The 13,415-nt window shown below is 39.9% G+C and overlaps 1 protein-coding gene across 1 annotated transcript in view; it reads right to left on the reverse strand.

Annotated features, from left to right (window-relative positions):
• The window catches only part of RELN (reelin), a gene marked incomplete at both ends in the record, with an annotated part of 255,345 nt that overhangs the window by 90,009 nt on the left and 151,921 nt on the right, over positions 1–13,415 (reverse strand). The window contains 4 exons of the mRNA XM_082013997.1: positions 1,720–1,912; positions 7,694–7,930; positions 12,145–12,306; positions 12,929–13,162. Of these exons, the coding sequence (XP_081870123.1) occupies positions 1,720–1,912; positions 7,694–7,930; positions 12,145–12,306; positions 12,929–13,162 (826 nt within the window). The remainder of the gene's footprint in view (positions 1–1,719; positions 1,913–7,693; positions 7,931–12,144; positions 12,307–12,928; positions 13,163–13,415) is intronic.

A 13,415-nucleotide genomic window follows, 5' to 3' on the forward strand; every position in this document is an offset into this window, starting at 1 on the left:
GCATTAATAAAACATTCGAATGTTATTACCACCCTGTGTGTTCCTTTTATAGCTACCCATTCAGAGAGTCCATTCTGCCACTACTCCCACAGCACAGCTCCTCCTGACCATCCCCATATCTCCAAGATCCTGTCGCTGCTCACTGATGTGCTCATCCCCTTCTGGGGTGTCAGGCACAAGGGGAACCTTTGGGACAGACACTTGCCTATGCAAGTAGCATACTTTGCTATCAAACTAATAATAAGGTATTGATTCCCTACAGTAGTTAAAGCAATAAAGACTACTTATATATTAAAATATATAGTAATAGTTATATATTAAATATGAAGGGCAGAATATTTTACAGAGTTTATTGCTCAGATGTCTTAGGGTATTAAATGAAGATGTGATAGCTTATTCAGTTTTGGGTTTTTTTCAGTAGCTTTTCTAAAGGCTTAGTTTCCTTTCCGGCAATTTTCAAACATTTTTCATTGATTCATCTTCCTTAAAAGGTTTTATAAAACAGGGTCTGATCAGTGTGTGCGAAGTAAAAAAAACTTTCAAACATTTTAATTAATTAGTATTTTGTGTATCCGCCAGATTACGTCCTTGAAATATACTACAAATAGACTTCTCTATTACTCTTTCATCACAGCAACACAGGCGATGTGAGAAAAATGATTTGGCTGCAAGTTCTTCTCTCTGAACTCAGCTCCACTGAGAGAGGAAAGGGTCGCTTAAATCTGAAGGCAACTGACTTTCCATTGATGGCAAGGGCAAACCCCAAACACCTACCACTAGGAACTATTCTTGGACAGCATGATGATGCCTGCTAGGTATAGAAGACATGAATATTGTTTGAAATACAGTATTTATAGCTTTCATCTGAATTCCGTTTAAGGTGAGAAAGCATTATTTGGTTTTGCAAAGTTTAAAAATTCAGTTATTGCCATTTTTCTACTCTGCCCACAGAAGTAAACGTGGCGAAACACAACATGGCAAAAGGTTACAGGGCAATGCAGTGAAAAGGCACCGGGACAAGTTCCCTGACACCCTCTGAATCTGCTTGGAGGAACCCGAAGGACCTTGGTTAGTTCACCCTGAGGCCAGGGAAAGTCCAGCTTGCCATCTAAGAGGGAAAACAAAAGCACAAATTATGGCCAAATGCGCTATTGCGTTTGCGCTGACACAGGGCAGAGCCACATGGGGAAATCGCAGCCGACTGCTATTTGCACTTGTAGCAGAGACAGGGAAACAGCCGGTCATTACGGTCCTGGACTGTGTTTGAACCAGGGGTGGGAGATGAAAGACTCTCCATTACAATCCCCCGAAGGAATGCGCTTTCCATTTATGAAATGGCTGGGCACAAGGGCAGAAAGAATTTCTATCCATTTAAATTCCAGGAAACAGTAGATGCATTTTGCTTTGAAAAACAAAGCAATAGCACAGGAAAGATCTCACTCTGTAGCTCTGTCTAACTGTGCCGCAATTCTTTTCCCAGCCTTGGTCCATTCCTGCCACAATTTTTTATTTCAGGCTCTCAGATACTTTTCTTCCAAATATCTCAAAGAACAGTTTTAATACTTCTGTTAGTCATTTTGACTGATTCCAACTGAGAATTTCTGTACAGAAAGGAGAACGAGGAAAACATCCTCCTTTGCTCAATGCCACAAGTATATCTCAGATGATCTTTGTATAAGAGAGTTCATGGAAGACCAAGGTCCTCACTGCCGGCCTCACCTCCTGAACAAGATGCCACGTGAGGCCGTGGTTGGTGGAGTAGTCCAGTTTCACCTGGTTGTCCATATGAGGAGTAAACGCCTGACCACAGCCCATCACCAAGTTGAACTGTATCATATATGAGGCTCCGATCTGCATAGACTGGGTCTCCACGTAGCGCATGCTAGAAGCTAACTTTGAATCTCCTGTAAAACTGAGAAAATGTAAGGAAAGAATCAGGATCCATCCCCAAAATAATTCAGAAGAGAACATTATGAATGGTTCTGGGTTAAATACAGAGATGCTTCTTTCTTTGTTCTGCAGATTGGTACATGAAATGAGACGACGCACAGAAGCATCTTTCTGTTGGTACTTCTGCAGATTACCAGGAAGGCCTTGATGTATCCCAGAGTGTGAAACACTGAATTATTCTGTTAGTTCTTACTATATGCTCTTTGTATTAAGGATCAAGTTAGGATCAAGCAAAGGATAATGCACAGAAAAAACATCAAAAAGAAAGTTCATTCCCCAGGAGTATCCATTGCCTAAGGTCATGTCACAGTAACAGCTGTAATTTCATCCAAACACTGGACAATAAAGATACACTGCATTTAGTTTAAAATATTCTTATTACATGGAATTTGCATTCCATTGATTTTTCAAGTGATTCTATATGCAACGCATTCACTGACTTGACTGTGTTTCAGGATTAGTATCGCTGATCCTCAGCTTCTTTTTTGCAGGATGTACTGATGTAAGAGTTATATTATCCAGTGGATTGGAGAAGATAATTTTGTCAGTAATAATGTTTGGAACACACCAAGCCTGATATATGATACAAGGTACCCAGTTATCACATACATCGTAACACAATATATTTTGAAATTACAAGGTTATTTCAATTTAAATGAAGGTTTTTCTTCTATACACTATTTAAAAAAAAAATCAAATGTAAGAGAGGTATAAGGAGGAAGTAATAACAACTTAAACTTTGATTCCTATATACTATCCTTCAAAACAGAATGTTTCTTAAAAAGTTCACACAGAATGAAAATCTCCCTCTCCTTAGTTTGAGATGTTTAGTTCGTGTCTTCAGAAGTACTGTAGTCCTTTCAGCTTCAATATTTTCTAAGACTGTTCTTAAATGTAAACAATTTAGGATAGGGATTGCATCTTTTTAAAGAAAATCACTGCAAATCATCATGCAAAAATAAAAAGCTACATTCAGTACAGCAGTGACAAAGAGAATAATCTAGTTCAAGGTTGCTCTTATCACAGAATCATTATGGTCAGAAAAGACCTTTAAGATCATCAAGTCCAACCATCAAACCAACACCACCATGCCCACCAAACCATGTCCGGAAGTGCTATATCTACATGTTTTTTGAACACTTCCAGTAATGGTGTGTAATGACAATGAAGTCAGTGTAAGGACTAGGAATACAAGTCAGTGTTACTCAGCACTCTTAAATTAATTCACTGCTCCACACTGTTTTCTATAGTGTCCTTTCCAGAGAAAACAGTTAAACGATACATGTCAGCATCCTACCTTAAAGATTTAGAAGAAATTACTGAAAGCTGACAGTTTTGTCATTATCAAATTGCTGTTACTTGGCACAAGTTAAGATCCAGGGTCCTTTTTACTCTCTGACCTTGCTCTCTGAGGCTTCATTTCCTGAAGGATGATCCAGCTCATGGCACCATATGAAACTACCCAGTCTACATGGATCAGCACCACGAACAGACTGTGGATGAATGTTCCCTTCAGTACTGGGGCACTGTCATGGACAACTGGATCAGAAGGCAGTAAATTGCCTTGGAAAACTGTATCTCAACTGTTTGCTCTTTCAGTCAATATCGTCAGTGGTTTTTTTTTTCTCAATGGGATGAATAATTTTGAGTTGAGCAGAGGATATAATGTACACTCATCAGTGGTCCAGCTGGCAACCTACAGTTGGTGGCTTCATCGTTAGAACTGAATGCACGTTAAAAAAATTCATTTGGATACTGCCTGAATTTATTTTTCTTCCAAAATTTATCTTGTATTTTTCATAATGACAAATACTGCAGATTTAGGAGTTAAAGCTGACTTTGACATGGTTTTAATTTCTGCAGTGTAGCTTGAAATTTCATCGCTGGTGTGGGAAATAAAACTTTTACTGAAGCCCTCTTGGGAAATCTGTGCCAACGCAACCAGGCTCTTCAGCTATGTGCACTGTAATCAGCTGAAAGTTATATGTAGCAATGATTTGAAAAATAATTTGTCATTGCACACATAAACTTGGGCACAACACATCACTGTTACCTAAAGCTCATCTGAACAGAATAAAGGAGTTGAAACTAAACAGTTTGCTGAAGCACCTGCTTAGAAGCAGTCTTTTCCAAAATGATGGAAGAAAATTGAAGGACTGGTGCTCAGCATAGGTGTGAAGAATTAAATGTTTCATTTTGTCTTTGTCTTCACAAAAATTCTCTCTATTGAATATTACTGGTGTAAAACTAGAAAAAAGATCTTAAACTTTGATCTTTTTTACTAGTGGCATTCAAGTCATGATTAAAACACTTTAAGTTTAGTATTCATTTTCACATAATAACTTAGCCACTGGATATTGTACACAGTACATTAAGTAAGCATTGTTTTAAAGTCAAAACAGCTCTTTAAAATTGATATTAAAGAAATACGAAAAAGGAAGCTAGTGATGAGATGAAGACAATCTGTGATGCTCCATAAGACGCTCTTTTAAGGGGAGGAAGTCACATTATGGGTTCACAAAGTCCTTTATCATCCACAAATTGCCTGCAGGTCAACAAGGGTAGCATTAAAGGTGGGAGCTCCACCTTATTTGCCACTTCTTCGCTCTCCAGCTTTCCCATGTACGTGGTTAGGGGTATGCTCTTCTGCTGGAATACCAAACGTTTTCTTTGTTCTGGGAGTCACGCAGCTGGAATACATTTCTGGATTTTGTAAAAGAGCAATGTCCCCGGCATAACAATAATTAACTAAAAAATCTTCAGAAATGAGAATGCAGAGGCTACATTTTTGTATAAATACGTAGCTGTGTGTTGGTTTCTAGTGCGTATATAATTAGACCTGCGGAGGCACAGGAACACAATACCCATAGGTGCCCTCAGAACAATCACTCTCCCTCAAAGCACTGACAACTAATTGGTACTTCTGGGAACGATCACAGCCAATGTCAGCCAATCTGTGCTGCTCCAAACTGCTCTGGGATCCCCAGAGTTAACACAATTTTGAGGTCGGTACTTTCAGGAATACTGAAAAGCCACACAGATGCAGCTGGTTTTGTAAAGCTGCATTGACCAAGAATATCGATGTAATGGCCAAACACTCATTCCAGCCCTAGCTCTGCTTCCATCAAAGGCAGTAGATGTTCATGACTTTTTACATCACATCATACCTACTTCATTAAATAATCCCTTTCAATTACCTGAAGGAAACTTTCTGCATGTTATAGAGTAATAATTAATCTAAAAGACAAAACATTTTGTAAACACAGGTAAACTATCAAGCTGATGTAAGGCAACTGTATTATATTGCTCCATAAGGATAGCTCATTACGAGCCAGATTTACAGTCTTCCCACAGGCTGCTCCAGGGACAGTGGGACACTCTATTGTCCATTACATCGAGTTAAATCATAACCTGACTGAAGACAATTTATTTATATAATGCTATTTTATCTGTGTCCAGATGAATATAAAAAGAAAAAAGAAAAAAAGTAAGATTTAGCATCCTTATCAATACTTAAATGCACTTCAGCAAGTGGCCATAAATATTCTGTAACACTTCAGAGGCATTTGAGTCAAAACCTTGCCCACATATGAGCATTTTGGAGAAGTGATGAATTAACACATATCATCAAACATTTCATTTAAAAAAGTGTTCTGGAGTCCTTTCCATATACTCAATATGCTTGCTGTAGTAAAGTCTGAGAACCAATCTGAAAACAAATTTTTATGATTAAATCAAATAAAGTGACTGTTCCAGATATAGACCATTATAAAACACTCAAAAATCACCTTTGCTCAAAATGTACGTATATCAACAAACTCCTCTTTTCTAAATGAAGCCAGAGATTGAAAAGAATAACCTTCCTCTTCAACAAAAAGAAAAATACCCCTCCTCAGTTTTCCCCAATTTTAAGGATAAATATTTCAGATTTACAGATTCTGAGGCAGACACAGAGGCCTAATAGACAATTAAAGGCAATTCATTGCCTGGGGATGACACCCTGTAAAATGATTTATAGTGTATTTACCATAGTTCTGCTAATGAAAAAGCAGTTGTCAGACTTTTCTCAAGAGGATGGTGTCAGTGCTACTGCAAACTCTGCTCATAGAAAGTCATGAGTTAGAAAATGAGAACCAAATGGACTCACAGCTGGGAAAAGCCAACAATCATTAATTTAACTAGCAGCCATTTGTACAGACTTTGTGTAAGCTTAAAAATTTCCCTTGAGAGAAACAAGGTCAGTGAAGGATGGAGTTCACATCTTCTAGTGATAATGAAAAACACTTATACATAAATAGTAAGGAAATATTGAAAAGTCTTTGATTTTTTATTTGATGCATGGAAGGTTCAACATTTCCACTATGACTGAGCACTACAGATCCTAGCCAATATACGGGATGGAGAATTTAGCTTAGCGTTTATTATTTTGATTCTGATTTAGAATCATGGGAGGAAAATTGAGGAACCTCTGCTGTCTTAATAACCTAACCCCCTCCCCATGATAAACTGGTTTTACAAGAACAGAGGGAAAATAATGTCATTAAAGGGCTTTCATTCCAAGTCTTTGATGAAGAAGATACAAACAGTTTGAGCCCTAACATGTTGTTTCATTTTAATGAGCAGTGAGTACCTTCCTTGTCCTTATTAAAGTGGTTAATGGTGCTTCTACTGCCTCATTATCACCACTAGAACACATTTGGTGTTGTTCCTACTGTTAAGCCAACTCCTTTTAGTTTGACAGATGATCAGAAAGTCAAATCAGATTGCTCAGACACACTTGTTAATAAAATTCCAACAGTGTTTCTCTGAGTGCCCATGGGGATGCTAAAATTATTTATATTTTCATGAGGTTTTCTATAATTACTGTGATTTACTTTCTCCAAATAAATATATCTATGCCAATTAAAGCCATACAGGGTTTATATGTTGATCAGACTATCATGAAACTGTTATTTAGTTTTAATCAAAACACAGAAATTAAATTGAGCTTCACTTGTATTAATTCCAAATGTTACATTTATGTACTCCAGAATTTAATTTTTGTGAAGCAGGTTAACGTTTTACTAAAAAAGCTTATTTTTACACAACCCTACCAGAATTTTATTTTCCTTTGTTTTTCATTCCTTTTTCTTTTTTTGCCTTTATTTTTGCTTTGAGGCAGGTGATGTTTTCTTGCTTTTGTTTCTAAATACACAGCACATTGTAGGCATAATTGCAATATGTCATAATGCTGAATGCAGTGTAAATGACTAAATGGATATAATACCACACAAAATAACTACAAATGGCTAGCCTCATTCTACCAACATTCTGCTGTCTTTCCTTTTGGAGTGTAATCTAATGGCTATGTAAACAGATCTGAACACCATTTACAAAATATTCAGTCTGTACTTAACAGATTAATTTCATAACCTGTATACCCATATTAACCAGACTGGATTTTAAGTGAAAATTATGAGAATTTTCTAAGTTGTTTCTATTAGGATGGTCCTTAAACTTTTTGTGGGGAAAGAATGCTACATTCAAGGTTCCCAGCAAACATAAATCTCTGTGCAATGGGGTGTAAAAACTTACTGCTAACTGCAATTAGATTAGTGACTGTATTTCTGTCCATAATGTGAGGATGAGACACGATTGCTCTGAATAGCTGCCAGAAGGACTCATGTGCAGAAATCTCTTGGTTCTTAGCATAGAATAGACAAAGAAAACAAAAGTAGAACAGAAATGAATAAATGTTTCTCACCAAAGAGTCCAGTCATGACCACAGTAGGGCTGAACGTTTCCCAGGTAGAATCCCAGAGACTGTGTGACTTCAACTAGGTTGGTGAAGTCCAGACTGATGCTATTGAAAAGCACAGAGGTCATGATGATTTCATCGATCGCCCACACATCTTCGCCTTGAGAAGAGTGATATGGTTGCCACCATCTGAACTGAATGCCAATCTGTCTTGCATCTTCAGGCAGCTCCACTGAAATTATTCTGGAAAACAAAACAAAATTCTTATTGAAAGTTTTGCTGTTTGTAATAATTCCATGGGGATGTATTTTATGGTTATATTTTCTTACTGACCCTAAAAATCATGGGTTAAATTCAGCCCACAAATAACTTAGCATCTACTGGTATAGCTTCTACCGGTGCCAGGGACAGGGGAGTTGTTAGTTCTCTTAGTAGTCAATGTATTTATTGAAAGATAGCCATGTGCAAAAGCCATCAATTTTGTAAATTTTGCAAATTTTGGTGCTATTGTGGAGCGCTCTGTAAATTTTACAGTTGCTCTTGCTTGCCAGAAGAAACCTGAATGCATTCCCTCTGAAACCCAGCTGTAGGCCAGGGGCTTAGGATGCCAAAGGGATGATCAGCTGACAAAGATTTATAAATTCCAGCTCCACTTTCTCAGACTCAGTGCATTCTACCCTGATCTGAAGAGGTGCATCTTCTTAACGTCTATGCTTGTTTCTGCACAGCACTGGTGTCATGCCTGTGTTGCTCTTGTCCTAGAAGAACCCAACCCTGTAAATTGCCATGTTCAAGCGGAAAAGGTTCATCGTGTCAGACAACGTGATTATGTGTAATCTCTTATGGCGCACACTTTTCTTCTGTAGTTGCATGGAGACACAACTGGAAGTGAGTCCTAGGTACTTCTGGTATGCAAGGTCACCTGATTTGTCATGGCAGCTATGTCAACAAACCTATAATTGACAGACTGATACGAAATTTAAGAGTAGTATCTAATTTCCAGGAGCAATTATCGTACACAGCAGCAGGCAGCATGCATTAATTGCCACAGCAACGACACCTTCCTGAAGGCTCCATAAATCACCATGGTGCCCCACACAACGCATGTCAGCGGTGAAACAGACTGGCAACAGAGACGTTTGGCTCCATCCGTGCACAATTATTTGCTGGCAAAAGGGTTTTTGGCAAGCTCATCATGTAGCCGATACTTTTCGTTTTCTCTCAGAGGAAATGTGGATAAAATGACAAATTGGGTATACCAGAAAGATCATTTTATACTTCAGCACCAAGGTTTTTCCAGATTTAAGGCATTCTAGGTTGCCTGTTGTTCTGTGCTTATGAATCGGTCTCGTGGCTTCAGCGTTCTTACTGCAAAACCACGCTCTTAAAAATGACTTGTGAAACTGTCCTTGTAAAGAATAAGTTTGTAATACTGCTGTTTAATGTCACATTGATTTTAAAGAAGAATACGTTAATCCGTTGGTGAGAAAAATCGAACGGCTTGGCTAAACAGGTGGGAAGGCCCCCAAAAGTGCTGGGAGGTGTTTCTAGGAGCTGCTCTCTGCCAGCCGTGGGCTGGAGAGCGCAGGCAGCCTCGAGGGACAGCCGGGGCGACGGCTGCACCCAGACTTTATGTACGGCGGCTACACGTCTGCCGCTGCTCAAATAAATGTGCTTGAACGACTTCATACGCTTTGGAGAGAAAGACCAAGCCCCACTACTCTCTGGCATGCGAATAAACTACAAGGACTTGCCTTCTACCAAAGGTTCCCTGTGAAGCTGCAACTCTATGACTTTTTGGTCAATTTTTAAAGGCACAAATCACAGTAAATTGCTACTGATGCTAAAAGGAACTGTTGGCTTTCATGGGCCAGTAGGGTGAACCCGAGGAAAGCCAGTACCCCGGCTAGGAGGAGCACTGCATGCAGTGTATGCCGTGAAGCACTTGGCATTTGTGCGAGCTAACGCTCTGTTATAATCCTGGGCACATTTACCTGCTGGTGGCTGCCTCTGACGCCTGCATCTTCCTTTTTCCTCTTAACTCTCAGACGCTTGCCCACATGGACACTAATTCTCACTGACAGTAATTTACAGAAAATCCTAAATCATGACATACTGATATACCTATCGGATGTTAAAATATTTAACACGTTGAAATAAATGTCTCATCCCAGGGGATTAAGCAAGCACAATTTAAAAACGTTGGTGTAAACCACTGTATATGGCACATATGTTAGTATGCAGAACCTGACTACATCTCCAGTATAACAGCTTCTCTGTCTGGCTTTGATTTGCTGGAGATAGATGGAGAGGGAGGGAGATTCTTGCTAATGACTTTTCTGCTGCAGAGAAGAAAAGTGTTCCTACCAACATTACCAGCTACCATTAGATTTCTTAAAAACCAGCTGGGAGACCTTTGCTCTGATCTTATTCTTTCAAGCTATGCGCATACCTAATATTGAAAAGCCACCGCTGTTCTGCTCAGAAGAAAAATGCAGCTGTCAAATGTTAGCAGATTAAATGCACCTTTTCAGCAGAACATTAAATGTGTAATTATTTTTTGTATGACTGAAGATTAATTAAATTTCTGGATACAGATTGATTGCCAAACTTTGCAGCAGTCCATCTATGTTACAAAAATGCTGATATTTTCAGACAACTTAATATGAAAAGGTGAAGTTTTCTTCATGTTCTTCATCATAATTATTGCCAGGATTATCTTCAGGTTTGTATGTCTGTCATTTTTCTGTCTACCCAGAATGGACTATATATATCCCATGGCAAAAACTTTCTAATCTGTCTATGTTGTGCTTAGCTCTTTGACCTGTTAGAGCAACAGAAATCGTGTTTCATGCTTAACCTCAAAAAGCAAAAAAAGTCTCTGGCATCAACATAATTTACTACATTTATATCTTAAACTTCATTAAAATCAGTCACCAGAATGTGTATTTTCCTTTTTGTTATAAAAATTTCATAGTGCTATATATTAAAAACCTTTAGGGAAATATGACTCCTACAGCTATAATCGTGAATCTAAGAATTAGAAATAGGGCCATATAAAATATATATATGTGACTACAATAAAGGACAAGAAAGGAAATTTTGAAAAAGGCTTGTGAGTGTCCCAGTTTGTAGGATCTTTCCTTTGGAAACATTTAAAACTTTAGAAATGAAAGCCTACATGCAGTACACTTCTACCAAACACATCTATTCCTTTCAGATTTTTGAGTATTTCTTATAGGTCCCAGGAAATATGTTTAAAGTTTCTTTCTATTAGAATATTCCTAATCACATATTACACAATATTGTAATTTTGGACTGAGTTATTAACAAGATGAGGAAATCTAATTTTTTTTTTTTAACTGTGCAGATCTGAGCTCAATATATAAAAATAAAGTTATATGTAGCTAAAGTGACTAGCAGACGTATCTACAGTCGCGCCCCTGGGGTTGACTCAGGCCTTATCCTGGGACTGGACGGAGGGGTAGCGAAGAGGACACAGGGCAAAGCCACCCTCAGGCAGGCATGATGGACCAGCTGGGATGGGACCTGCGATGCCACCGGCGGCTCTGCCTCTCGTGTGGCCCCTCGCAGAGCATCGCCTGCCATCGGGATTTGTGGGCTCTGCTGCAGAAGCCCCGAGAAGGTGGATGCTTCCAGGTTTGAGTGGGTTTGCACGGAGCCAGCCCCGGTTGTTCTGGAGTTGTGGTGCAGGTGGAGACTCCTGATTTTGCATTGCTTTATTAGAACCGGTGGATGCTTTCACAAATGTAGCAGTAAGTAATACCTTCTTCCCCAAATACATCAGATGATACATTCCTCTCTGATCTGACACCAAGCAGAGGCTGCTAGACGCGATGAGCTCGTCGTTCAGCTGCATCATGGCTGGCGCGATTCCCAGGCGCGGTCACTAGCAGGTCCCCCACGGGCACAGGCAAAGTCGCGTAATGCCCTTCACAACGGGAGCAGGCACAGCTTCCCTGCTGGCCCGGAGAGACCTCATATTTCATCTCAGCTGTCCTGCACTGCCTGCGAACTCCTAATCCCAGAGGATGGTGTAGTGAAGGTATCTATGGCTTCGAAGCTACAAATAATTTATGTTAATTTTTCTTTACAAGTGGCTGCTTCCATGGGAAGAGATGTGCCCCTATTTCCCACAAGTCCATTTCTTCTCATCCCCCACTGCCTCGGTTTGCTCTGTCACATCACCTGAGACTCGGATGCCATTAAATCCATGCATTCATTTTTACAGAAGCAGGCAAAAACGGGCAGTGCCCAGAACAGCTGCAAAATTTCAAGGAAAAGTGGTAACTTTCAGTGTGCAGTAGAAGTTCTTCACTCCACTCACTCCCGTGCCGGTGGGCAGATGTACTTACTCTCAGCATGGCAGTGACTACCACCACCAGCAGTTAGCTACTGCAGGTAGATAACATTCCTCGTAATATTTATGCATATACCTTGGCTCATGGTAGTTGAGGTAAGAGTAGTGTTCCAGTAGTTTCCAGGTAATGCCGTTGTCATAGGAGTAGTGCAGCAGCACTCCTTCCCCGGGCTGGTCGGGTGCTTTGCAGGTACTCAGCACTGACTTGCTGCCCAGGCGTAGCGTGAACTGCAGGAACCTGGATCAGAATTACACAGATATTTATAGGGTACCATATGGATAATGTCTTTTTTTGGTTTGTTTGTTTTTTGGTTTGGTTTTTTTTTTCCTAACCAGGATGTTTTCAGATCTTCTCAATCTAAAATTGAGACAAATTTTGGTGAGTATCAAGTTACGGAGTTTTGTACCTGCAATTTGTTTTTACTGTCAAGTAATGTAATGTGGCACATAGAGTTAAAAAATGCCAATCATTACAGCATTTAATTATTTATTAGGCACTGAAGGGGAGGGAGAGATGGTGAGTGGATCTAATCAGCTGCCACAAGCTGTCAAATAAACACAACCTTATAAATAATTAATTGGCACTTGGCTTCGGCACTCACGTTTGATATTAACATTTCATATTTTCCATCTGAGCTGTACAATAACTTCCCTCCAGCCTGTTTTGGGCTCTGTTGTTTACAAAACAGGAGGAAAAAAGGCGAGGCTATGAAGTCACCATTAAAATATGGAACTAGGAGTTTTTTTTTTAAAAAAATTCCTTCTGCTAAAACAATCGGCTTAGTAATACACAAGGTTGTAGCCAGAAGAGGAGGGGTTCCTAATTTCTTTGCCTCACGTTACTGCTCCCTCCCTCTCACCTGGACTGGGAGCTGTCAAGGAAGGAGGTGATAAGCTGGCGCCTGCCATCCTTGTTGAAGACCAGGGCCTTGCCGCTGGCCAAGACCCCGCAGCTGAAGCTGACCTCGGCCCCCCGGATGGAGTAAAAGTTGTGGTAGGAGGAGAGGCGGGAGCTGGCGAAGCTCTCGGAGATGAACACTGGGAAGGTCTGCGATGCCATCTCACACGCCGGCCCTGAAAAGCCGGGGTCGCACCTGCGGGTGAGGGAGATGGACGAGCGTAATGAATGACCCATCTTCTCCTGCGGCTGGTTAGCAAACCAACACAGCGGCTGCAGTTACTTATGAACTGAAGATGCCTACAAAGTCCCTCTCAAATCTAAGGACCAAGAACCTCTTTAAACTTCACTTGGGTATTGCACAGCCAATTACTTTCCTTTAGCTAGCACTTACTTTTACTGAAAATATCATAGTTATGAATATCCCACCAATCTACACATAACGCGCA

Source organism: Phaethon aethereus (genome assembly GCF_964289735.1).
Source record: "Phaethon aethereus genome assembly, chromosome: 1".
In the NCBI taxonomy this organism is placed as follows: domain Eukaryota; kingdom Metazoa; phylum Chordata; class Aves; order Phaethontiformes; family Phaethontidae; genus Phaethon; species Phaethon aethereus.